Here is a 27238-nt window from a genome sequence, read left to right as displayed (position 1 = left end):
CCGAAGAGCGGATTGTGCACATTGTGTCTAAACATCTGTTGGTGACAACAAATATAAACTCGTCAAAACCAGAACCCTCCACTTTTTGTTTAACCTCAGCTGAGGTTTAGAGCTGTTTAGTGCCTGGTTTTTGTTGCATGGAACCATCCAGCCATGGGCCCTTTATTTACCCAGAGTTGGAGCTAATCAAAGGACAATCGGCTTTACTGTTTCTGAACTCTGATAGAGCTGGCTAGGAAGTTGCTATATGTGAGGGTTAGGCAACCACGTGGTCTGCATTTCCATGTGCTTGATAAGCTTTTTGGATTGTAGGACGTAGACATGGTTGCCTTTATTGGGAAGAAGCATATCTGTATTTTTAAGTTACATCATAACTGCATTTTCTTTTGGGTAGATATCACTTCCATTATTAGAATCTTATCCTACTAATTATCTCTCCTACAGTTTCAAAAGTACTCTTCAACATTCTTTCTCTTGTGTTTTATGCTGCAGCCTGATATGTAATCTTGCAAACTATTTTGTAGGGGCTCTTTGAAGACTTTCATTCACACAGTTCATCTGCTGCAAAAACAGACTGATCTGGGCCATCTTCCTGTGTCAGATGTCCTTTACAGGTAGGAAAAACCATTTAGGTTATCTAAAAAATTATGAATTCATTTATCAAAATGTAACCACTGAATATCCTGTCCTGCACAAGATTGTTGCTCCTTGAAGGAGGCCCAGGCTCCCCATCCTGCCTCTTAGGGGGCAAACACAGTGTGTCTTGGGGGTTTGAGGATATGCTGCCCACTCCTGATAATTCTACCGGAGGAGCAGAAAGTAAAGGTAAATACGACTTTGTGGCCATTTTCTGGTCACTCGTGTTTTGAATCACTGATGTATCGATACCGATTGTAGGCAATCCCAGTTTCTGCTTTTAAACACTACAAAAAAAAAACCATTCAAAACATATTTTGTCCTTCTGTCTGGATAAATAAAAAACTGAACTGCCTTTATAAAATGCTTGTTATAAACAGAACAACGATTTACTCAAAAAAGTGGACTTATCTAGAAATATAGCTTTAATATAATTCTACAGGTTAATGGACAGAGGCATTTTGTACAAATATAACATGTGTAGTGTCTTATTTACTCTAACAAAATTGCTAACAGCTCATTTGTTTTTTTTTGCTCTCCTCAAATAAAGTAAATAACTACATCCTTTCAAAGTGAATAACAGCTTTTTCCATCTCAATATTTGAGGAAATAGCTGGGGTTTACTGTCAGATGTGCTAAATTGTTAAACGATTCATGCATTTATTGTAACTACAGGAGCCTTAAGAAGCGTCTCTGTGATTGATCATTAATTTGTTTGCATTGGGACCAGAGGTAATGTTCCCCAGTATGTGAGTAATTGAGCAGCCTATCACCCAGTTCTTGCGTTAAACAACAATTTCACTGTTTCACTGATTAGCGTGTTTTCATTGGTAACTGTAAACAACGGTCTTAATGAATTTCCCATAGAGTAAGTAGACTCTTACCTTAACTGTAAGATTTCCAAAATTTCCTCATTTAGCATGATCTGTGACAGATAAAAGGGTAAAACAGATTTTGTTGTAATATATTAAGTCTTCCTGTCATCTGCTCATATCTCCCTCCCTGTTTAGCAACCTGAATGAACAGCTGACATGCCTTTTGTAGAAAATACAACAATTCTCTTTTTGAAGCTTTCTTAAACCTTTTGTGCCACCGCTGATTTTCCTTTAGAAAACAGCCCATAGATCACTAAATCTTTTTCCCGTAGTGAAACATTCTACACTGAGGAGTGTTTCTGTCAGCCCGACCAGTTACTAATTAAATATGGTGCATATCTCTTTAATTTCTAAGCAGCCAGCCGGGCCAGTCAGGTGTTAAAGTATGGGTTGCTAGATTTAATAAATTCTGGTATAAATATATGAATACTTATTTTTTAAGCCGATTAAAATTTTCATGCAGCTACGAGCCCTTTTGATCAAATCTCTGAAGGAATTGCAAGTTTTACAACAAACCGTTCTGTTGATTAATAACGCAACTCTTAATTTCCATTGTTAACCTCTTGTGTTTCAGACACAGACCTAGGGCGCTGTCTGGCCACAGACGGTCTATATCTGTTTACCACAAATTCTTCTGGGAGAGGACTAAGCAAGCTTGGCTCTGGTTTACATGGAACGCTGAGGTAATGTGACGCTGATTCCACCGTGCATTTCTTTATCTACAGCAAGAAGTTTACTTATCCATCTAAAGGCAGTAATGGGGTTAAATTGTTTCCTGGATGTTTTATAGATCGCTGTATGGAGTGCACAGTCAAATTAATCCCTTTTAATGAAGAGGAGGGGGGGTTGGATAATTTATGCTGTTGTAGCAAGTTCGAACTTTTTTTCTTTACTATTTGTTTGGAACTCAAAAAGACAGATGTTCTTTTTCTTCTATCTGCACAGAAGCTTAAAGGAAATCTGGGAGGCATAAAACCTAAGCAAGTTAGCTAATTCTATACTGGATTTGTTTTTTGTAAATTCCATTTAAGAAGAAAAAACCTCTTAAAAAACAAACAAATCTATGATAAAAGGAGATGCAAAAAGACAATGCCACAGTGTTCCTTTACACCTCACAGTAAGGGATAGTTGATGTGAACGTCATTGCCAACCGTTTTGCAGCAAGACTGACAGTTATCAACTCATGCTGTTCACTTGCTCCTTGCAGCTGTTACCAGCCTGATAAAGTATGACGGATAGCTCACCGATACTGTGGCAAGTTATTGAGCACAGTCAGTAACTTGTTACAATAAGTTCTTTTTAATCAGAGTGGTTGTGTCTGTCAAATTAATCATAGTAGCTGTACACATACACTCACCGGCCACTTTATTAGGTACACCTTGCTAGTACCGGGTTGGACCCCCTTTTACCTTCAGAACTGCCTTAATCCTTCGTGGCATAGATTCAACAAGGTACTGGAAACATTCCTCAGAGAGTTTGGTCCATATTGAGATGATAGCATCACACAGATGCTGCAGATTTGTCGGCTGCACCTCCATGATGTGAATCTCCCGTTCCACCACATCCCAAAGGTGGTCTATTGGATTGAGATCTGGTGACTGTGGAGGCCATTTGAGTCCAGTGAGCTCATTGTCATGTTCAAGAAACCAGTCTGAGATGATTCGTGCTTTATGTCATGGCGCGTTATCCTGCTGGAAGTAACCATCAGAAGATGGGTACACTGTGGTCATAAAGGGATGGACATGGTCAGCAACAATACTCGAGTAGGCTGTGGCGTTGACACGATGCTCATTTGGTACTAAGGGGCCAAAGTGTGCCAAGAAAATATCCTCACACCATTACACCACCAGCAGCCTGAACCATTAATACAAGGCAGGATTGATCCATGCTTTCATGTTGTTGACACCAAATTCTGACCCGACCATCCGAATGTTGCAGCAGAGATCGAGATTCATCAGACCAGGCAAAGTGTTTCCAGTCTTCTATTGTCCAATTTTGGTGAGCCTGTGCGAATTGTAGCCTCAGTTTCCTGTTTTCAGCTGACAGGAGTGGCACCTGGTGTGGTCTTCTGCTGCTGTAGCCCATCTACCTCAAGGTTTGACGTGTTGTGCATTTAGAGCTGCTCTTCTGCATGCCTTGGTTGTAATGAGTGATTATTTGAGTTACTGTTGCCTTTCTATCAGCTCCAACCAGTCTGGCCATTCTCCTCTGACCTCTGACATCAACAAGGCATTTGCGCCCACAGAACCGCTGCTCACTGGATATTTTCTGTTTTTCAGACCATTCTCTGTAAACCCTAGAGATGGTAGTGCGGGAAAATCCTAGTATAGATCAACAGTTTCTGAAATACTCAGACCAGCCCGTCTGGCACCAACAACCATGCCACGTTCAAAGTCCCTTAAATCACCTTTCTTCCCCATTCTGATGCTCGGTTTGAACTGCAGCAGACTGTCTTGACCATGTCTACATGCCTAAATGCATTGAGTTTCTACCATGTGATTGGCTGATTAGACATTTGTGTTAACGAGCAGTTGGACAGGTGTACCTAATAAAGTGGCCAGTGAGTCTACATAAAACATGTAAAATACATTTTTAGACTGATAGTGTTTCAATGACTTACTTGTTCATTTTTGGTACCAATTTAATCTTGTTGTGACTCTCGGTGGAGTTGCTGGGGACCCATCATAGGTATCAGCAGGTGAGAGGTAGGATCGCAGGTTGCCAGTCAAACTACAGGGCCAACACAGACATCAATCACTCCAATTTTTCTTTGAGTTAACTTTTCAGTCACTAGCACCAAATTGCAAAGGCTAAAGTAAATAAGAAGTGTGTCGTGTCTGACTAAATGTAGAAGTCCTCGAAAAGTAGGAACAGAAAATAGACTAAAACACATAGCACATAAATGTCACTTGCCATTGTGAAAAAATGTGCTCCAATTTGAAGGATGTGAAGAAGAGACAGAGAAGTGAAAGAGATGAAGATAGAAGCAGCTTATTTGTGGCAAAAAAAATAATAAAATAAAACAGGAGTTAGACAAGTTGCACCTCTTTATATTCTGCAGAACGGCTAAATCTCTTTGCAGACTGTTGAGACAAAGGTGGTTGGGGTGCCCACAATGGACTTTAGAACATAACAGTCACATCCAGCAACAAAATCCCTTCCAATCAGTATAAATAACTGAGCGTTTCTTCCAGGAATAGTCCTTAATGTTTCATGCTCATTCATTATTTCAGCCCGACTTACCCAAAAAACATTTTGTGACATTTTTATACTGTTTTTTAAAAACTTTTAAAGCAAATAACATAATAATCACCATCAGCATAGCTATCTGTTAGCATCTCTTTCTAATTTCTAGAATAAAACAATTTTTACCTTGTGTCAAAGTCTTCCAGTGTGCTTTCAGAATGTCCAGATTCTTCATCCTCCTGGACCGATAGAGGTTGTCTCCTGAAGCTCTTGTTGCTCATCTGTAGAGCTCCGGAGTTTTCTCCTCAGTTATTACAGTAACAATTTAAGATATCTGCAGACAATGTTTGGACATAACAAGCAATATAAAGATACATCGATATCTTTGGAAATTTTGTTTACATCTAATTTAGGAAATGACTGTGTGTATTTTGTGAGCAACCATTTTTTGGCTGAGATCTGAAACTCCCAGTCAACATGTTGATATCTCCTTATACCAGTATTTGATTGGATTGGACCAATTTCTCATAAAGAGTGACATAGTGGAATATTTGATGTAGGTTTGTATGTTTTATACACTTGAGGTTAGATTTAAATAATCTTCGGTGTACCGTATTTTCCACACTATAAGGCGCACCTTCAATGAATGGCCTATTTTAGAACTGTTTTCATATACAGGTCCTTCTCAAAATATTAGCATATTGTGATAAAGTTCATTATTTTCCATAATGTCATGATGAAAATTTAACATTCACACAGAAGACACAGAAATAAATTTCTGAACGAATAGGCTGTTCCCAGAGTGCTGTATCAAGGCACCTCAGTGGGAAGTCTGTGGGAAGGAAAAAGTGTGGCAGAAAACGCTGCACAACGAGAAGAGGTGACCGGACCCTGAGGAAGATTGTGGAGAAGGGCCGATTCCAGACCTTGGGGGACCTGCGGAAGCAGTGGACTGAGTCTGGAGTAGAAACATCCAGAGCCACCGTGCACAGGCGTGTGCAGGAAATGGGCTACAGGTGCCGCATTCCCCAGGTCAAGCCACTTTTGAACCAGAAACAGCGGCAGAAGCGCCTGACCTGGGCTACAGAGAAGCAGCACTGGACTGTTGCTCAGTGGTCCAAAGTACTTTTTTTCGGATGAAAGCAAATTCTGCATGTCATTCGGAAATCAAGGTGCCAGAGTCTGGAGGAAGACTGGGGAGAAGGAAATGCCAGAAGTCCAGTGTCAAGTACCCACAGTCAGTGATGGTCTGGGGTGCCGTGTCAGCTGCTGGTGTTGGTCCACTGTGTTTTATCAAGGGCAGGGTCAATGCAGCTAGCTATCAGGAGATTTTGGAGCACTTCATGCTTCCATCTGCTGAAAAGCTTTATGGAGATGAAGATTTCATTTTTCAGCACGACCTGGCACCTGCTCACAGTGCCAAAACCACTGGTAAATGGTTTACTGACCATGGTATCACTGTGCTCAATTGGCCTGCCAACTCTCCTGACCTGAACCCCATAGAGAATCTGTGGGATATTGTGAAGAGAACGTTGAGAGACTCAAGACCCAACACTCTGGATGAGCTAAAGGCCGCTATCGAAGCACCCTGGGCCTCCATAAGACCTCAGCAGTGCCACAGGCTGATTGCCTCCATGCCACGCCGCATTGAAGCAGTCATTTCTGCAAAAGGATTCCCGACCAAGTATTGAGTGCATAACTGTACATGATTATTTGAAGGTTGACGTTTTTTGTATTAAAAACACTTTTCTTTTATTGGTCGGATGAAATATGCTAATTTTGTGAGATAGGAATTTTGGGTTTTCATGAGCTGTATGCCAAAATCATCTGTATTAAGACAATAAAAGACCTGAAATATTTCAGTTAGTGTGCAATGAATCTAAAATATATAAATGTTAAATTTTCATCATGACATTATGGAAAATAATGAACTTTATCACAATATGCTAATATTTTGAGAAGGACCTGTATAGGGCGCACCGGATTATAAGGCGCATAGAATAGAAGCCACTGCAGTCAAACGTTTGACTGGGGTTGCGTTATGCATCCACTAGATGGAGCTGTGCTAAAGAGAATGTCAACAAAACAGTCAGATAAGTCAGTCAGTCAAACTTTATTAATACACTACAAACCAGCGTTCTGATAACTCCATTCACTCTCATGGTAAGGTCTCCTCTACATAGAATTGTATTGAATAGAGCCAACCGCACATTAGGAATGCATTGGAGTCTATGAAGTTGAAGTTGAAATCAAACGTTAGTTAAAACGTGAAAGGGAACTTTTCCCTGATTCAGTAAACACGTAAAAGAAACAGTTTGATGCACTAAATCAAATGTTAGTACATTCACAATATAGTAGCGTTAACTGTTGAATTCTCTCGCTGCTGCTCTATTCCCATGTTCGACTGCGTAGCTGACAGCCTTGAGTTTGAACTCAGCATCGTAAGCGTGTCTCTTGAAAGGTGCAATTTTGGGGTCGTTATACACACACAAGTGGTGTTGGACTAGGAGTAAGCACAGTACAGGTGTTTACCGCTATTACTTCGGCGACACCCCTGACTACGGTAGCCGTAATGCTGCAAGCGGTGCGGCTTTTTAGTTTACCAGTCGTACTGAAACATTTTGACAGAGCGCCGTGTACAACCAGTATGGATCAACCAATTAACCAATTGATCTATATATAAGGCGCTCCGGATTACAAGGCGCACTGTCATTTTTTGAGAAAATTAATGGTTTTTAAGTGCGCCTTATAGTGCGAAAAATACGGTATTTTCTTGCCTTTGCAGGGATAAAATGTATCTTATATACATTTCCCTTCCCAGCTATGTATAATTTGTTTAATTTGAAAACTGTAAAGCCACCCAAACTCTTTGTTTTGCTAGATGTGTTCCTGCAAAGCAAAAGCATTCTGAAGACAAAACAAAAGATCAAAATTAACTAAATGTAAATAAATTATAAACCTTTTGGTTCTGTTAGCAAGGACAAGCTGTCAGATTTTCCAGCTTTGTCAAATATTTGCATTTCACATCACAATAGTGAAGTGTTTGCTCTATATTCAGGGGCTTTGTGTATTGTCGAAACGAAGAGTTGGAGCCTGGCTGGGTGGTGTTCAGCAGTGGTCGTCTCCTCCACCGTCCCTCTTCCTTTGATGCCAAGCCTCATCAGCTGTGCCAGGTTGTTGACCCCTTCACTCTCCAGGTACTGTCTGCGTTTGGTCCACTGCAAAGCTAATTTCTAAACGATTCTCATGCATGTGTTGTAATTTTAATGTTTTGTTTTGCAGTAATACAAACTTGTGTCACTGCGAAATACACACATGCTTCTTCCCAGTAATGTATACTATGAATGACAACAATGAAGATGCAAGATGGAGTACTTAAAAAAAAATTAACTTTGACCTTATTTTGACAGATAAACCACTCTTGCACAAAATAAACACACACGCTTCTCTTTTTAAATGTGAACATCTATTGACCATATAACCCTGATATAATTACTATTCTGGTCCAGAAACCTTCACTTAACTAACAAGCACTATTCTACACAAAGGGGAGAAAAATGACTACCTAACAATAATAATAAAAGAAAAATATATGCGCATTGAGTGTCTATGGAGATCAAACCAGCAGTTTTATGGACAAAATGTGCAATTTGGGTTAACCAGAGAAGCCCTCCTGGTGTGCTGATGTCTCGATTTTCGATGATCAGCTTGTACACGGTGGGCCCTAGCAGCTGATGGTTTGCCATTGGAGATCCTACCAGGGGCATTTAAGCCCCAGACAACATAGCATAGGGGGCGCTGTGCCGGTCCGTTGTGGTGAAGAGAGAGCTGAGCTGAAAAGCGAAGCTCTCAATTTACCGGTCGGTCTACGTTCCTACCCTCACCTATGGCCATGAACTTTGGGTCATGACCGAAAGAACGAGATCCCGGATCCAAGCGGCTGAAATGAGCTTCCTCCGTAGGGTGGCCGGGCACTCCCTTAGAGATAGGGTGAGGAGCTTGGCCATCCAGGAGGGGCTCGGAGTAGAGCCGCTGCTTCTCCACATCGAGAGGAGCCAGTTAAGGTGGCTCGGGCATCTATACCGGATGCCTCCTGGACGCCTTCCTCGGGAGGTGTTCCAGGAATGTCCCACCGGGAGGATGCCCAGGGGACGACCCAGGACACGCTGGAGGGACTATGTCTCTCGGGTGGCCTGGGAACGCCTTGGCCTCCACCCGGAGGAGCTGGAGGAGGTGTCTGGGGAGAGGGACGTCTGGGTGTCTTTGCTGAATCTGCTGGTCCCGCGACCCGGTCCCGGATAAGCGGAAGACGACGAGTACGAGTACAACTTTGCCTCTAGGATCTTTTGAACACTCAAACCCCTCCACCACGTTAAGGTGACGGTTCAAGGAGGGGGGAACATTTTCATGAAAAATAAAATGTAACCAGGCATTTTGAAGGGGTTCTGATGCTGCGGGACGATGTAGTGAATTGTGTGGATTAATACACCCAACAACCGAACATTTAGATTTATCCACTTGCAGCGTCGGCATACTTGAGCATGGAACACAAAATCACAGCGAGAAAAGAAAATTCAGATATGTGATATTGGTCAGCCCGAAGTCCAAGATCTAATTTAGCTGTTCTGCAACAAACAAAATGTATTTAAGGGCTAAATAAGTGGATTTTGCATTATATGTCCCATTTAAATTACCAGAATATGCAGAAAGAGTATAATATATAAATATATATGAGATATGTTCATTTTAAGTGTATTATTTAATGTCCACCGAGCTCAGAACTTCTGTGAAAATCCCAGATGTATCTGATGCCAATCTAATGTTTGTTGTTTAAGGTGTGTCAGATTGTGCCCATGCCAACTCATCACTTTCCCGTGGGCAGCAGCATGACCACGCTACATCTATGCTCGGATGGAACTTATCTGTACTGGGTTTGGTCCCCAGCAACTCTTAACGAAAAGACCCAGAAAGGCCACTCTGTCTTCATGGATGTCTTTCACCTGTCGGTGAGGTCTCCATACCTCCGGTATAATCTGAGCTTTATTTCTTTTTTTTCTTTTATTCATATTGGTGTTCTTTATCCTCTCCATGGCACAGACACAAACAGGGTTGTGTGTTGCAGACATCTTGCAGGAAAGAGTTATTCTAACTCGCAAAGAGGGCGAATCTTCCAAGTGCTTGAATGAACTTCTCTTGAGTCGAATGTCACGCTTCCGGGCCTCCCATTCTGCCACACTAGCCGCTCTCACAGGCTCCGCAATCACCAACACTGTCAAAGAGGAGCAGTCTGGTAATGGCAGAAGACCTACTACAATGGTCTAATAAATAACACACAATGAGGGATGCATTTAGTTTTATTGTGTTTCTTTATCTGTGACACTTTGGCATCTAATTCCTCTACAGCTGTGAACACTAGTTGTGGCCTCCCACTGAAGACGCTGAGAAAGACCCCCATGTATGTGTGTGGCACCTATCTAGTTATGATTGTCTCTCCTCCCGGTGTCTCTGGGAGCTCTGCCACTCGTTCCCTGTTCGGAGGCACCACCAGCCTGTCTTCTCTTAAAAGTAAGCACAAAATCACGAGTTAAGTTTTTTTTTATGCAAAGATACTTAGAATGCTTCTTGTAGATTTTGTAAAATTGTAACAAATACTCATCAAGCACAACATAATGACCACTTATAGGCAAAATTAGTAACACATTTTTGGGTGTGTAAACAGCAAGTGAACACTTTCTTTCTTAAAGCTGATGTTAGAAGCAGTAAAAAAGGGCAGGCATAAAGATTGGTGTGTTGGATGCGGACAAAATTGTGATGGCCAGACCACTGGGTCAGAACATCTCCAAAACTACAGATCTTGCGGCGTGTTTCCAGCCTAGTGTCCATCTAAGGCAATTCAGACCAGTCAGGGTGTTCATGCTGATCCCTGTCCACTGCCAAAATCACCAGCTTTGGGCACATAAGAGTAGGAAATGGACCATGGAGCAGTGGAAGAGGGTATCCTGGCCTGATAAATCATGTCTTATTTTACATCATGCAAATGGTGCGTGTGTGTTGCTTACCTGAGTTACACATGGCCTGACTATGGGGAAAAAAGCAGTGCGATGCATTGGGCCACATTCTTGCTGGGGAAAACGTGGACTATAAGCTTTATCAAAAAGGAAAGTTTTAAGCCTAGCCTTAAAAGTAGACAGTTTGTCCATCTAGAGCCCACTGATGGTCATTGTTATACTAAAGACCACAAGGATTGGGATACCTCTCTCTGTCAGACTGATTATAACCATTGGATTATAACCTGCCATCCATGTTACTTTGACATGTACCACCTACCTAAGTACAGTTGCAGACCACTTACACCCTTTCATGGTAATGTAGTGTCTTAGCAGAAAAATGCTTTGAGGAACAAGTTTGAGTTGTTGACTACATCCTATAGGGAATTTACTGGAAAAACAAAACAGATCCATGGCAGCCCCACCTCTGAATTTGCAGGACTTAGATTAGCTGCTGCTAACATCTTGGTTCCAGATACCACAGCACACCTCCAAGTCAAGTCAAGTTTATTTATAAAGCGATTTTCAGCAACAAGGCACTCAAGGCGCTTCTCCAGCGGTCAAGCGAGTCCAATACACAGGTCAGAGCAGATTTGGCAGCAAAAAGGGAGCAACACACTCTTAGGCAGGTGGTCAACATGTTAAGCCTGATCAGCATATATTGTAACGTTAAATTTTGTTTTTGCTTGTACATGTTTGTTAGATCTCAAGCTTACATTAATATAGTTTGTAAGCATGACATGTTCATGCTTCCTTTTAGTTTTAGCCTCCAGCCTGGTCTTTAACCTGGCTGATGGCCAGTTCAGCAGCCGTGCAGACCTCATTGATGCTCCTGGCAGTTCTCTTGGCAGGGGAGCCCAGGTAGCGGGGCTAGGTGGGTTTAAATGGTCTCATTCAGTTTGTTTTGAATGATTGAAATCCATTAATGTTACATTAGTGCGTCGTTACATCGGTTTCCATGATGCTTTGTTTTAAAGGAGCATGTTATGATGCATTGAACAACTTGATATGGACCTGCTCCAGCGACTACATTGACCAGTGGTGCAATCCTGGGAACCAAGCCTTTCATCATGTGTGTCATAGGCTCGGTGTTAGCCATGTCATCAAAGAACCCAAAGGTAGACCCAATCAGAAACAATACCACACATGTTTGTGTGAAACTAGGTTAAATGTGTTCACTTGCAAAATTTTTTTGTTTTTTGTTTTGTTTTGTTTTGTTTTTTGACAGAGGAAACGGTGGCCACTGGTGAGGTGATCAATCAACTACTTCATCATGTAGGTGCTATGTGTATCCACCAGCTGAACCTGCTGGCCGCCAGCAGCAACAGCCTGCCCCTGGGGGCCCTGCTGGGTAAACAACACCCCATTGAGGCTCGTCACTTTAGCAGCATCTGCGATATCATGGAAAAGGCCATGGTCAATGGAGATACCTGCATTATCCGCTGCATTTTGGTAGTGTTCCAGGTACACTACAGTCCCAGATGGGTTGTTATGCAGAAAATGATACTTTCTCTACAGAACAGATAAGATGGCTGCCATTTTCTTTGTTTTTGTCTTATCCAGGTAGTTTTCAGGTTCTTCAATCCCCAGTCGGAGCAGGACAGAGAGAGTGTGCGTCGATCAGGCCTGCTTCTGTGGCAGTTGCTCATGGCTCCACTGGATCAGATAGAAACAGAGATACAGAGAGAGGTGTGCCTGGCCATCAGGTATGTCACAGGACCAACATTTCCTTTATTCAGTTCATTTTAAATGGTGATTGACATGATTTCCTCTAACCTCTCTACTTGTTCTATGTGTATGTAGCTCAGGCCTGAACACCTTGTATCAGGGAGAGGCAGAACTGAACAGACTACTGAAACTAGTTCTAACGGAAGGTAACTTAAAAAAAAACATGAAGTTGTGCTTTTATTGGAATATGGTGATATTAAGTCACGTTTTGCATTGGATACTCAGGTGATAGAAACAGCGGCCTGTCACAACTTCGTGATGTAATTCTTACCAACTTGGCGGAACAACTTCAAAATAATAGATTTGGGAGTGAAGATGATGACCACTTCAGGTAACTGATGGCTCTTACTCAACAAAATACACTTTTAGTTAATTAAAAATTAATATCCTTATAGTTATCTGCTCATTAAAGATGTTTCAAATATCTATCTTTTTCAGACTAAATGATGAGCTTCTGCATTGTGTCCTCAAGAGCGTAGTCCGGGAATCCTGCCTCCTCATCACTAAATGTCAGACTGTCGCCAGAGATGACTTCCAGAAGCTGCTCTCCACTGTGCCAGTATGAAAATCAGTTCAGCTGTTCTTAAATGTCAACTATGCAGACAGATTACACGTTTTTAAACGTGGCAGTCTCACTACTTAACAATGGTTTTTACTCTTCTTTTTTCAAGGTGGTTTCACCTTGCCTGCGCTACCTCATGGCTGTTCAAAATCACCTCCTCAGTAACACCATTCTTATCCGCCCAGATGATAACGATGACAGTGACAGCTCCCTACAGGGGGAAACAATGAAGGTACAGGTAAACATCCCCTTTAACTACCCCTACTACTGTTCAGTCTTTGTGTGTCTTTGAAAAACCAAGCCATAATGCGATGGAAGATAAACCTTAGTATGGATGCTGCTTAGAGTTTGTGCAGCTTACATGTTTAATGTAACAATGGTATTCAGTGTGATCTGAATTTTGACCCAAAGAACCTTTTTTAGAACTGATGGTCTTTTCGGGGTTCCATGTGTGCACTCCCTCTACTGTTAACTGCAGAATTCATGGGCTTAAGAGAGTTGATGGAGTTGAAGTATTGGGGAAAATACCAATAGAGAGTGCTTACAAGCAACACAAATGTGTTAAGTTATTTTGTAATTATTTAAAAAACACTGAGGCAGTGTTACGCAAGTCTTGGCCTATTCTGTGTTGTCCTCAGGAGCTGCAGAGCAGCATCTTGTCTCTAGCAACCAAAATCCTGGTGGGTTGTGATGAAGTATTGGAGACCCTGCAGCAGGTGACCACAGCCCTGATTAACAGTGATATATCTGACAGAGAGACCAGGTGAGCTTTTGACGTAATCTTTTTTTAATGTGCTTTTATATAGAGATGCACATATGAGATTATTGTGGTCCGTACAGATTTTAGCTAATTTCTCTTGAAGAAATATTATCAAAAGATATGAAAACATTATTAAAAATTGATATTCTATTGTAAGCGGCCATTAATTATTTATATTAGGAACAGAATCAATGTTGTGCTGTGTGAGAGAAAGAACAGCCACTGTGAAACGGGGTTTTACTAAAATTTCAGACAAAATGATTATGGAGTTGACATTTCAACCATACAGTATCTTTTATTAGTGATTAGAATGGTTAGCATAACAATAATGTCCATCTCTGTCTGTACATGTTCTAGATAATGCAGTGCCTTACATTAAATTATATTTCCAAAAGGCGGCTAACATTTTAAAATCCAGTGTGTTCCATGAAAGACATGCAGAAAAGGAATGAAACAGCAATTTTGCCAACGCTTTCATGCTTAGTGTTATGTGAATCTCTTTTTATATAGAGAGTACCACACCTTATCTTTCCACCTTTTTGTTTAGCTACTTTTTTAGAAAACAAGTTTTAATAAAACTTGATTCAAGTGGTTGCTTATGTTATTTAAACAAACTATATTTAATCAATTATTTATGGTAGCGGGTTCATAATTTTTTTTGTTTCTGTTTTTTTGTAATGATTCTTTCCCTTCCTTCTCGTTGTTCAGGTTGAAGGGCTTGGAGCAGGTCACCAAGGCAACTATGCTTGGGCACCTTTTACCAGTGTTACTCACTTCTCTGATGCATCCCACCTTGCAAACCCTCTCCCTTGCTGATGCCCTCATGCCTCAGTTGGTGCAGCTAGTGCTCTATACCAGCCAGGTTAGTTTAGATAATCTTTAAGAGTTCTGTTATTAAATGTGGCGAATGAAAAGATAAATGCTAAGTTATTTTCGCTATTTCTTTTGTGTTTTTAGACTGCCTTGTTGCTTAAGACTCAGTCTCTCCTTTTCACTGAGGAACCTTTACCTGTAGGTGGCTCTCTTGGACAGGGAGCAAAGACCTGTACTACTGATGACAAGTGAGTTCTCCAAAGCAGAACCGTAGGAAAAATAATAATTAACAATCCATTTTTTTTATACGTGTTTATTACTCATTTAATTCAACCAGTGTCAATGTCATTTGAACAGTACATTGGACAGTGCCTTGCAAATATATTTATAAGCCTTGACCCTTTTTTCATTGTTTCTCATTGCAACCAGAATGGTCAATATATTGTATTGGGATTTTAGGTGATGTACCAACATAAAGTGGTAAAAAATTGTGTAGTCCCCAGAAAATGGCACCTGGTTTTCCAGATGTTATTACAAACCAAATCTGAAAATGTGGCATGCATTTGTATTGACTTTCCAGAGCAACCAGTTACTTTTAGGTGTCACCTAATTAATACATCTGTTGACAGGGCAACTATTAGCCGAATACTACAAAAATCTAGCCTTTAGTGGATGAGTTGCAAGAACAAATCCATTGTTTAAAGAAAGCTGTAGTTTGTCACATGTAGGAGACACTGCAAACATGTAGAAGCAGGTGCTAAATCCTATGCGTGGCAAAAAGATGACATCACCACCGTGAAAACACCATCCTTGCTGTAAAACACGGTGGTGGCAAAATCATGCTGTGGGCATGCTTTTCCACATCTGGAGTAAAGGTTCACTTTCCAGCTGACGAAATCACTGAGTCTACAGCATGAGCAACAATAGAATGGTTTAAATAAAAAAAATGCACATGTGCTAGAGTTGCCCAGTCAAGAGTTGCCAAAGACCTAAAACCAGTTTGGGAATCTGTGGCAATCTCCATCCAGTCAAACTTAGCTTGAATTAATTTTGGAATATGAGAAGAGAATACCTCAAAGGACTAAGGCTGAATACAAATAAATGCGACTCTTTTTAGATTTTCATATGTGAAGAATTGTTGAAAACTATGTTTTATTTTTTCCTCCACTTCAGAAATAAGTATCATTTTGTGTTAGGCTGTCACATAAAAATCCCCCCAAAATACACTGTTTGTGGTTGTAATGTGCCAAAATAGGAAAACGGTCAAGGAGGATGAATACTTTTGCAATCTACTCTAAATAAATTATACTGTTAGTTTATATCTAAAGTATTCTTAACTGTCCTCATTATTTGTGTCCTTGAAAAAAGGATTCTTGATGAACGAGAAGAGGCAGGTTTCTTGACTGGACTGAAGATCCCTGCTCCGTGGGCTGCTGGGAAAACGGTAGAGACAATGCATCCTGTGAGGGATAATTACAAGTTCAAGGAGACGGTACACATCCCGGGAGCCCGCTGCCTGTACCTGCGCTTTGATGCCCGCTGCTCCTCACAGTATGACTATGACAAGGTAATAACTCTGCCAACTGTAAGTTCAAATAATCCTCATTCTTTGACTTCTGCACAGTTTTTACGCAATTATTGTTATATATTTTAGCTGGTTATCTATGCTGGTCCCAACACCAACAGTCGTAAAGTAACAGAGTATGGAGGAAACACTCTGGGGTATGGAAGTCGCAGCGTCTTAGGAACAGGATGGCCTAAAGATCTTGTAAAGGTAATCTGAAATCTGTATCACAAACATGTACATGGTGAGCTCATATTAGTCGTAGTGTTGTAATAGTTATTTTTGTGTTTGTTTTTGTTTATCATACTTAGGTTGAAGGAGATACAGTCACTTTTTCATTTGAAATGAGAAGTGGACGTGAACACAACACTCCTGATAAAGCCATGTGGGGATTCGCCTGTACAGTCAGAGCTCAGGTCACAAGTGGAAGCACTTGAAATCCATATTCCCACCTGTGATTATTCATGCTAGAGCCATGTCACTGAACATGCCATTTGTTTTTGTTAGCAGGAGTCCTCTGAGGATGTGTCTGGTGGCCTCCCCTTTCTTGCAGACCTTGCACTGGGTCTGTCGGTGCTGGCTTGCTCAATGCTTCGCATTCTTTACAATGGGCCAGAGGTGACAAGAGAAGAAGAAGCCTGTCACGATTTGTTGTGCTCAAAGCTTTTGCAAAGGTGATGCAGCTAAATAGAAATTCTTAAGAAATGTCCTTCATTTATTCGTTGAAGTAATACTGCAAAACGTTATTTGACAATATTTGGTGCTATGGAGTTAAACAGAGCAAAAGTATTGCCTACAAAGATGAGGTACTAACAGACTCTTTAATGTTTTCTTTTAGATGCCAATGGCAGGTGGAAGCAAATGGTGCCATTTCTCCTGCTCTCACACCCAGCCCCTCACCACTGCCACTCACTATTGAGGAGGACCGGGAGTTTACCTACCCCTCTGATGTCCTCATCCCACCTCCAGGCCTCATGCCTGGGTCCTACTTTGACTTGCCTCGTATCCGCCTTCCTCCAGGGATCATGAGTCGGCTGAGAGAAGTGTCTGGAAGGGCCCGACCACAGTTTCGCCCCAGCATCAAGTAAGGGAGTCGTTCTAGCACATGGAAAGGATGTATTGCTTCAAACTAATACAGAACAATAATAAGTTCACATTTCATGTCCAAAAGCATTTTCTTTTTCAAAATTTACTTTTTCCTCTTGTTGTTTTGCATAAGAGAGGTGATCCGTCCTGATGTCTTAGAAGAGGTTATTGTATCCTGTGTCATTAAACATTTGAGTTTGGTGGATGCTCTCCAGTCCCTCGTGAACTATCAGTATCGTGAAGATCACACAGAAGAGTATGACCTGGTCTGTAAAATTATGGCTGAGACATTCAAGAAAATCAATGCAATGGAGCGTCAGCTACAGGTGAGCCTATGAATAAATTTTGTATTCCTGTATCCTATTCAAGAAAATAAATAAATAACATATAATCTATTTTGAAATATAATAAAGTCGAGCTGATTTTAGTTGGGAATAAAAGGGAAAAGAAGAATTCAATCTGAGCTGCTCCTGCTAGAAGACTGTGTGATTATGTCTCTCTTCACTGTCAGAGTGTCGCAGAGTTGGAACAAAAGTGGCAAAATGAGGTAGAAGAGGCTCAGCAAGGAAAACTGGAGAACAACACTCCTTTCTTTCATGACTATCACTTCTTTGAGGTATCATGCACCATGTATTAAATAATTTATTTTTGTTTAAAAGAGATTAAAAGACACCATAATTGTTTATTGATTGCCACTGAAGTTGTGTTTTTCTGCCAGAACAAAATGAAGGAACTGGAATTGCTGTGTTCACTGAAGGAGATTCCATTCGACTTCAGTGATTTAGAGAATGTTGTTTTGGCATTGACGTAAGTACTTACAAACATTGCTTTTAAAGTTGTCCTCATATTTTTTTGTTTTTTTTTTGGACGATGATCCACTGTGGTACTGGATGCTGTGCAGCTGGAATGATTTTTGCTGACACTTTTTGACTTTTGGACATTAGTTATGATGTGTCACCATAGCAATGGGGTGTTTTTTATTTTCTTTTACAACCGGGAGCAGCTGATTATCTCAGAAGCTCAAATAATACTTTAACTACAAACCCAAATCCCTGATGAGTTGAAAAGGATGTGCCATGGATGCAGAGCAGGAGCAAAGAGCAGAGAGGGAAGGAGGAAGTTAAAACCTTGTCTTCCATCGATTATGATGGCCAATGTGAGATCGTTGGCCTCCAGCGTCTCTCTGCTTGGCTTTCTGACCATACGAGCAGACAGAGATTTAAAGAGGAGCGGCAAACGCAAAGGAGGTGGACTGGCAGTACTTGTGAACAACAGATGGTGTAATGCAGGAGATGTTATTGTGACGTGTAATCTCTGCAGCCCACTTCAGCATACTGAAACAATTCAATATTTGTATTTCTTATTTATTAACACAAACGTATAACTCCAATAAAACAACTATTGAGCTGTACTATATCTGTAGGCTAACTACTGCGAACTGATGAAATGTGACCAAACATGATAAAGTACATCTCATCACTGGAGAATGAGAAATTGCCATTGTTGTTTCTAAATACCTCACAAATGACCACTACATGTTTGTATGACATAGAATGCCAAAATTCTAAGTTCGACTGCACAATTGCTGGAAAAGGTTTTTTTGAACATCCTCTTTCTTGGTGTCTCCCTGAATGTACAGTTCCATCTTTTGCGTGATATACCGTTGCATCACACATCTATGGTATGGTTGACTGATATTACAATAAATTTGTGATCTATTTTGCTGCTCTGCCTGAAGTATTGACAGATAACATTAATTTATTGCAGATATGCAACATAAAATCAGTCTGGTCACTTTTGACTCATACTTTGCATCAAAAGGTTAAACAAAATCAGTAAGTGATCACTTACATGTATAACTGCGTAATTAAAATGGAAAATTTGATTTGTTGAAGGATTGCAGGCCATTCTCGAAACCCACTGGTTGTCACCGGTGGTGAGGGTTGCTGTCAGGCTGAAGAAGGATTCCTATCAGGTCTTCTTGGCCTGTGGGACTCCGGAAGCAGCTGATGGGTACCGCCAGTCTAAGCTGCATGTAGCTCAGGTGGTTGCTGAGGCAAAAACCTGGGCTTGGGATGAGTTCGTAAAGGCCATGGAGAATGACTTCCGTACGGCTTCGAGGTGATTCTGGTCCACCATCCGGCGTCTCAGGGGTGGGAAGATGTACACCACTAACACTGTTTACAGTGGAGAGGGTGTGCTGCTGACTCAACTCGGGACGTTGTGTGTTGGTGGGCAGAGTACTTCAAAGACCTCCTCAATCCCACTGGCACGTCTTCCATTGAGGAAGCGGAACCTGGGGACCTTGGGGCAGGCTCTCCAATATCTGGTGCTGAGGTCACCGAGGTGATTAAAGAACTCCTCGGTGGTAAGGCCCCGGGGGTGGATGATATTCGCCCCGAGTACCTTAAGGCTGTGGATGTTGTAGGGTTGTGATGGTTAACGCGACTCTGCAGCATCGCGTGGACATCGGGGGTAGTTCCACTGGATTGGCAGACCGGGATGGTGGTCCCGCTATTCAAAGAGGGGGAAAGTTGAGTGTGTTCCAACTATAGGGGAGTCACACTCTTAAGCCTCCCTGGTAAGGTCTATTCGGGGGTTCTGAAGAGGAGGGCCCGTCCGATAGTCGAACCTCGGATTCAGGAAGAGCAGTGTGGTTTTCATCCTGGCTGTGGAACACTGGACCAGCTCTACACCCTCAGCAGGGTCCTGGAGGGTTAATGGGATTTTGCCCAACCAGTCTACATGTGCTTTGTGGACTTGGAGAAGGCACTTGACCGTGTCCCTCAGGGAATCTTGTGGGGGATACTCCGGGAGTATGGGGTACCAGGCCCTTTAATACGGGCTGTTAGGTCCCTGTACGACTGGTGTCAGAGCTTAGTCCACATTGCCGGCAGTAAGTTGGACTCGTTTCCGGTGAGGGTTGGACTCCGCCAAGGCTGCCCTTTGTCACCAATTCTGTTCATAACTTTTATGGACAGAATTTCTAGGTGCAGCCAATGTGTTTAGGGAATCCGTTTTGGTGGCTATAGGATTGCGTCTCTGCTTTTTATAGATGATGTGGTCCTATTGGCTTCATCAACTCATGATCTAGAGCTATCACTGGAGCAGTTCACAGCCGAGTGTGAAGCGGCCGGGATGAGAATCAGTGCCTCCAAGTCCGAGGCCATGGTCTTGAGCCGGAAAAGGGTAGAGTGCCTTCTCTGGGTCGGGGGCGAGGTCTTGCCTCAAGTGGAGGACTTCAAGTATCTTGGGGTCTTGTTCATGAATGAGGGAAAAATGGAGCAGGAGATCGACAGACGGATTGGTGCTGCGTCAGCAGATGCGGGTGCTGTACCGGTCTGTCGTGGTGAAGAGAGAGCGCTGGAGGGGACTATGTTTCTCGGCTGGCCTGGGAACGCCTTGGGATTCCCCCGGACCAGCTGGGCCAAGTGGCTGGGGAGAGGGAAGTCTGGGTCTCTCTGCTTATTTATTGAATTTATTTTATCTGTCAGCCTTACTCATCAAAGTTAGTGAACAGGGTTAACAGTGGCCTTTAAATGGTCTTTAAAGAACCAAAATAAGTTAATATTTCATGGTGCACTGCAGCAAATGAACCCTTAAATAATTCAATAAATACTAAAACAATTGTATCTGATTTCAGCATACACTGAAGAAATCATCTTAGTAAATTTCATATTTATTTATTTTGTATCCATATTTTATTGATATAATAAAAATAATTCTAGTTATGCATGTCTTTGTTTTGCTGATGGCGATTCTGGCACCCGTCACTAACTTTGCATCCATGCGCAAACAGGGAGAAGTTCTTCCAGGAGGTAAACACCACACTGATCAGAGGCATCATCCCACTGGCTAAAACCAAAATGCTTGTAAAAAGCTTGATGAACCGCTCTGAGCTTCTTCTCCACGTTACCATTGCTCCACACTGCAGAAGTCTAACCACCACACCAGCTGGGACACCTGGTCCAGGTATTCACCCATTTCCTTTTTTTTACAGAAAAACATCCCAATTACAGACATTTTCCTCAGTCAAGGAATATATTTCTGAAACCAATTGTTGCTGTTTTTGTAACAGCCTCTAAGTCTGTGTCAGATGCCAAGACGGTGATCCCCTTAGTCAAGCAGCCAGTCTTCTTACGTAGCATGTCTGCACCATCTGACCTGGAGATGATTGCCAACCAAGATTTAGAGTTTACTCATCCTCCACAAAGGTATTTAGTTATTGGTTGTTAGATTAGATATAAAGCATCACTACAGCACTGCAGGTTGAATGTTTTGCTTTACTTATTTTCAGAAGGCGACATCACCCAACCAGACATCGCAGCAGCTCATTTACTCTGCTGCAGTCTCTGGCCATAGAGGATGGCCGAGACAAGCCAACATACAGTGTGCTATTGGGACAACTATTTGCTTTCATTGGAACCACACCTGATCAGGCTGTAAGTCATGTAAATATAACCTTATCCCCCCTGCCTCTTTGTTGACATTTTTGTTACCACCTCTGAGATTTGCTTAGTAAAGCCTGGTTTGTAATAAATATTTAACCTGTCCGGTTGTTTAGGTGTCCAGCAGCAGCTTCCTGTCGGCTGCACAGACACGCTGGAGACGAGGCAGCACGAGGAAGCAGGCACTAGTTCATATGAGAGAACTACTAACTGCTGCAGTCAGGGTGGGTGGAGTAACTCATCTGGTAGGACCTGTTACTATGGTGCTACAAGGTGGCCCAAGGTAAGAAAAGACGCCCAGCCAAGTTTAATCTTGAATTTTCTAAGAAGAAAAGGCTGTTTTTTTCAGTTTGTCAATCATCTGTTTAGGATTGAGGAACTGACCTGTGGTGGAATGGTTGAGCAAGTGCAGGAAGCTTTTGGAGAGACCATGACCTCTGTAGTGTCACTATGTGCTCGCTACCCTATTGCTTGTGCCAACAGTATTGGCTTGCTTTGCACAATCCCCTACACCAGGCAAGTCAATCAGCTTTGAACTATTGATCTAGTAAAACTTTCCTCCATGCAGCAACAATTATTGAACTAATCTGTCATTGTAGGAGTGAGGAGCAGTGCCTTGTTCGGAGTGGACTTGTCCAGCTCATGGATAGACTTTGCAGTTTAAGTGGTCAGAGAGAATGCAGTTCAAATGAGAAGCAGACCAAAAAGCAGAAAGTGGCCACCATGGCTTGGGCTGCTTTCCAGGTACTGGCCAACCGGTGCATTGAGTGGGAGAAAGTGGAAGGTTTGTGATCAAGTAAAATATATTCTGTTATTGTGGTATATTATTTTATGTCACCTCACTTGTTTTGTCTTTTAAAGGTGGTTCAACAGATGCAGTTCATTCTGGTTTGGCAAGGCAGGTTTCCAGCCTGCTAACTAATCACCTGGCCAGAGCAACAGAGTGCTGCGGCAATCAGGCAGCTGGAAATGATGCTTTACAGGATGTGCTCAGTCTGCTCAATGATCTTTCCAGGTAAAGTTAAAGCTCTGTTTGCATAACTATGTTAATATGTATTCCTTCTTTATACTTCCATTCCTTTGTTTTCATCCCAGGAGCCACATAGGGAAAGCCATCCTTAGCCAGCCCGCCTGTGTCTCTAAGCTCTTGTCCTTGCTGCTTGACCAGAGACCCTCTCCAAAGCTAGTACTTATCATCTTGCAGCTATGCCGAGCTGCACTTCCTCTCATGAGTGTTGAGGACTGTGGTAACGTGGCTTTGCCCTCATGGAGTTACTCAATCAACACACTCGATGCTGAGCAGCAGGATGCCAGTGACCCAGCATCACGTATTGCAGCTTTGCTGCTTGCTAAGCTAGCAGACTATGTAGTACCAGGTTTGTGTCTCCAGCCAAAAATACTATAAGTGCCCCTCCTTTTTTGTACAGGTTTAAAGGTTATCATGCAGGTGCTTTTTCTTCTCACATTTCAGGGTGTCAGACCCTCCTGTCCCCCAGCTCCTCTGAACCAGATACCAGTCTGTCTCAGGCCAGTTCCAAAGGAGCTCTCAAGACAGAGGATATTGGGGAGGAGGCAGAGGCAGTTGATGGCAAACTATCCATTTTTATCCACAAAAGAGAGGATCAGTCGTCCCATGAGGTTTTACAGCCACTCCTTAGGTACTATTTCTTGTTATCTATTGCTTTGAATTTTTGTTGTCAAAATGATGTTAAATGTTAGTTTTTCTGAATTAAACATTTTTCCACTGACTCTAAAATGCAGCAGCTCTGAGGGTCGTCCTTTTCGACTTGGAACTGGGGCAAATATGGAAAAGGTGGTGAAGATGGACAGAGACATGACAAAGGCAAGACTTTTAATTTGTGTAAAATTAAAAGTTAAGGTAACTACAGGGCCTTGCTAAGGTATTAATAGTGTTTCACATGTTGTCATGTTATAACTGCAACCTGAAACACATCCCTTCAACTTGGACCAGCTTCCATGTCTCTGATGAAGAAAGGCATCCCATAGCATGATACTGCCACCACCACATGTCTCCATAGGCTGGTATATTGAGGGTGGTGTGCAGTGTTAGTTTTCCAGATCTCAGATTTTGTATCATTAATGCTCTCCTTGCCTGTCTGGCCTGTCAGTTTAGATGGATAGCGATGTCTTGGTAGGTTTGCAGTTGTGCCGTACTCTTCCCATTTTAGCTGATTATTTTTAAACAGTGCTCCATGCAATGTTGAAAGGTTGGGATATTGTATTATGACATAACCCTGCTTTTAATATCTTCCCAACTTTATCTCTGACCTGTCTGCTGTGTTCCTTGGTCTTTAGGATGCTGTTTGTTCGCTAATGTTCTCTAACAAACCTTTGAGGCCTTCACAGAATAGCTGGATTTAGAATGACATTAAATTACACACAGGCTGTCCTTATTTACTAATATGGGACTTGTGAAGGCAACTGGTTGCACTGGATTTAATTTAGGGGTATAAGAGTGACGAGGGCTGCATACAAATGTAAGCCAGACTTCTATTTTTTTATTTGGATAAACATGTAAAAACTATCTATAATTTCCCTTCTACTTCCCAGAAATGTCATTCTTTGTCTTGGTCTATGACACAAAACCTCCTAAAAAATAGATTGAAATTTGTGGTTGTATCATGACCAAATGTGTTCAGGGGGTACGAATACTTATGCAAAGCACTGTTTAAACCTAAAAAATATAAATGCCTATTACCAAAAGCAGTCTCCTAGTTGCTTCTAAACTTTTACAATTGTTATTGTCCTCAGAGTGGAAGCTGCGAGGTGATCACTGAAGAGGCATCTGCTGCCCTGAGGAAGGCTAACAAGTGGGCTCAGTCTGGTCTGATAGTGAGTGTTGGTCCACCTGTAGAGACTATGGCTCCGGAAACTGCAGGGGGCATTACGACCGGTGACAAGAAGAAGACTGCACAGACCGCTGTTTGTAGGGATAGGAATGCTGAGTTGGCCAGGTGCTGCTTGTTTGATATAGTGATGTGATGTGCAAAAGAGCTCACTATTTACCATATGCAAAAATAGGAAATATTGTTAAAATCAGGTTTGTGACAATTAGTGATTTTAACATTTCTTCTTCTTACAATTTGCCCAAAATAGGTCTGACCCAGTGCGGCCATTCATCAGCGGTCATGTTGCCAACAGTATGGCTGCTGAGGTTATTGCCCTGCTGCATAGTCTGCTCACCGCTCCAGAATCCAACACTGCACAGATCTGGACAAGCACTGTTGAAAAAGTAAAACATCATCTTTCTTTCTTTTTGACAGTTTCCATGCTTTGTATTGAAGCTGAACACTGCACTTTGCTATAAATTCTCATCATATAATCCAGGTTACTGAGGTTAAAAATTTTTTATTTCCTAATACATTTCTCAGTTAAAAGTTTCGGGGTTTTCCTCTTTGTTAGGTGCTTTCCCGAGCACTGATGTTTATTCCGCAGCTGGGGAAGTATGCTGAGAGCATCTTGGAAAATGGCAGCAGCAGTGGCAGAAAACTGGCTAAACTGCAGGCCATTGGCAGGCAAGCTGTTGCTGCACTTTGTGCACTTGGGGGCTTCAAGGAAACAATTAAGATTGGTTCTGAAGTCCAGGTCAGTAAAACATGGCAAAAAAGTATTTTTTTTTTCTTTTCATCATATGCTTTGGTGCTATCTGTCTTCTTTCTGTATAAAATGTATCAGTGTTATTTGCTCCATTAATTGTCATGATATGGTTGCCAGCAGATTTAAAGTCATTCTTCTTTTCCTCAGGTGATAGGTAAAGGAGTAATGGGTAGTGTGGGCATAGTTATGTCCATAAATGAGCAGGAGGGAATTGCTACTGTCAAATTTCCTTCCTGTGAGTACAGAAGAGCGTGCAAAGCCTCAGATGTCTTGACTGTTCCAATATCACGCCTTTGCACTCCCAGATCCGAGGTGAGAATTCTTGTCACAGGAATAGTTCTTATTATTAAAGAAAATGCCAACCTGATTATCTCTTATTTTGCTTTTCTCCCTGTTTCTTGTCGCTACCAGGCTCTTCCTCTCTACAAGCTCTCAATCACAGAAAAGGTGGTACAAGCGGTGCAGTCCATGCTTCTGCCACAGGAGGGCAGCCTTTCCATTCATACATCCCTGCCAGCTACAGGAGATGGCTCCAGCCCAGTAATGGCTGCGGTGCGCTTGCTGGCTGAAATCAGAACTAGGTTAGAAAGCTCTATGATAGATATATTTGTATATATATATATATATATATATATATATATATATATATATATATATATATATATATATATATATATATATATATATAAAACAGAATTGTTTTTTTCTTTTACCTTATTAGACTTCTTATATTCCACTTGTAAGGTATGCATTGTCAAACTGGATCTTAAGTGCCCTCATCTATTTAGTAATGGACACATCAGTTTCATTTGAACCAATATAAGTGCTCCCTCTAGCATGAGGAAATTGGAAAAAACAATTTTTCTGAAACCAATAAGATTTACTAAGTTAATTGATTATTTTAATTATTCACTGCCCTTATTGTGTGGTTGCTTTTTGTACAATAAAAAAATATTGATATTGGTGAAAACTATTATTTATTTAACAATTAAATTACTTTTCTTAAAAAGTGATCCTATTTTACTTAAAGAACTATACAGAAAAAGACCTTTGCAAAGGTAATTGGCCTTTCCCACTTTGGAAATGATACATTTTCAATATACAGCAGATATGGTTCAATTCAGCTCCTATGGAAACAGTATCTGCAGCCAGACTCCTCACTTTAGAACCCTAAATGGAGGAAAAGTAATCTTGTGTGTTTAGATTTAGAAAAATTTGTTCCTAAATCCTCAAGTTTATTTGATTTTTTTTTTCCAGGGCATGTCTGGTGATGGCGCAGCTCTTGGAGGATAGCTCCTTCTGTGAGGAGTTCATTCAACAGTGTCCAGCTGCTGTAGAGGTTCTTAACCTGGTTGCCCAGGAGTGCAGCCCTGGTGAGCACATCAGTAGCATGTCCAGGTACACTTCTCAGTATTGGTCCGTATTTGTCTGACAGATTACCTCTTTTCATTTTGTGCAGGAGAGCGTCTCAGCATGGTTGAAGCTCAGTGTGAAAGGGTAAGAATGCTGTACCGGGACTGTGCCCGGCCACCGCCTCCACCGCTGCAGACAGATAGACGGCAGGTAGGTGACGGGAGCTTTGAGCTCTACGTCCTAAGTGAATTAGGACATAGAGGACATCAGCACTCAACATCCATGTTTAGTTGTTTTTGGGATCATTTACCATTTATATGCAAGCAGGGGAAACATTTCTTACTTTTTCGGAGCTTTGATGTTAGCTATTCTTTAATATTATTATTGTCAAAGAAAACTTCATTTTCACCCTAATGTGTTGAAATTTGGTAAATATTTTCAAATTAATGACAGCTAAGTAAAATCATCATATGACATTCAGTTTTTTCCTTTTTGGTTGAGAGGAAAAAATTAGGAGCATAGTAAATGGTCTGTAGCTGTTTATAGCCTTGGTTAAGTTTCT

General features: G+C 41.6%; 1 protein-coding gene across 1 annotated transcript in view; it reads left to right on the top strand.

The window, feature by feature from the left end:
• Positions 1–27238, top strand: part of LOC124877807 (probable E3 ubiquitin-protein ligase HECTD4) — a 54572-nt gene that overhangs the window by 4673 nt on the left and 22661 nt on the right. Inside the window, exons 3-45 of the mRNA XM_047381350.1 lie at positions 525–614; positions 698–825; positions 2086–2194; positions 7756–7894; positions 9533–9703; positions 9795–9987; positions 10101–10262; positions 11505–11618; positions 11722–11862; positions 11973–12208; positions 12308–12450; positions 12548–12618; positions 12698–12803; positions 12911–13031; positions 13144–13272; positions 13673–13797; positions 14503–14656; positions 14752–14855; positions 15976–16174; positions 16262–16381; positions 16483–16587; positions 16682–16845; positions 17010–17255; positions 17391–17583; positions 17769–17873; positions 17976–18064; positions 21057–21229; positions 21336–21471; positions 21555–21699; positions 21822–21988; positions 22075–22221; positions 22305–22489; positions 22567–22720; positions 22801–23081; positions 23177–23363; positions 23467–23548; positions 24478–24680; positions 24823–24958; positions 25129–25311; positions 25471–25635; positions 25735–25904; positions 26581–26696; positions 26783–26886. Of these exons, the coding sequence (XP_047237306.1) occupies positions 525–614; positions 698–825; positions 2086–2194; positions 7756–7894; positions 9533–9703; positions 9795–9987; positions 10101–10262; positions 11505–11618; positions 11722–11862; positions 11973–12208; positions 12308–12450; positions 12548–12618; positions 12698–12803; positions 12911–13031; positions 13144–13272; positions 13673–13797; positions 14503–14656; positions 14752–14855; positions 15976–16174; positions 16262–16381; positions 16483–16587; positions 16682–16845; positions 17010–17255; positions 17391–17583; positions 17769–17873; positions 17976–18064; positions 21057–21229; positions 21336–21471; positions 21555–21699; positions 21822–21988; positions 22075–22221; positions 22305–22489; positions 22567–22720; positions 22801–23081; positions 23177–23363; positions 23467–23548; positions 24478–24680; positions 24823–24958; positions 25129–25311; positions 25471–25635; positions 25735–25904; positions 26581–26696; positions 26783–26886 (6391 nt within the window). The remainder of the gene's footprint in view (positions 1–524; positions 615–697; positions 826–2085; positions 2195–7755; positions 7895–9532; positions 9704–9794; positions 9988–10100; positions 10263–11504; positions 11619–11721; positions 11863–11972; positions 12209–12307; positions 12451–12547; positions 12619–12697; positions 12804–12910; positions 13032–13143; positions 13273–13672; positions 13798–14502; positions 14657–14751; positions 14856–15975; positions 16175–16261; positions 16382–16482; positions 16588–16681; positions 16846–17009; positions 17256–17390; positions 17584–17768; positions 17874–17975; positions 18065–21056; positions 21230–21335; positions 21472–21554; positions 21700–21821; positions 21989–22074; positions 22222–22304; positions 22490–22566; positions 22721–22800; positions 23082–23176; positions 23364–23466; positions 23549–24477; positions 24681–24822; positions 24959–25128; positions 25312–25470; positions 25636–25734; positions 25905–26580; positions 26697–26782; positions 26887–27238) is intronic.

The sequence above is a fragment of the Girardinichthys multiradiatus genome, chromosome 12 (genome assembly GCF_021462225.1).
Source record: "Girardinichthys multiradiatus isolate DD_20200921_A chromosome 12, DD_fGirMul_XY1, whole genome shotgun sequence".
In the NCBI taxonomy this organism is placed as follows: Eukaryota; Metazoa; Chordata; class Actinopteri; order Cyprinodontiformes; family Goodeidae; genus Girardinichthys; species Girardinichthys multiradiatus.
The sequence above is the reverse complement of the archived record's forward strand: the minus strand, read 5'-3'. Positions and strand labels throughout refer to the sequence as shown.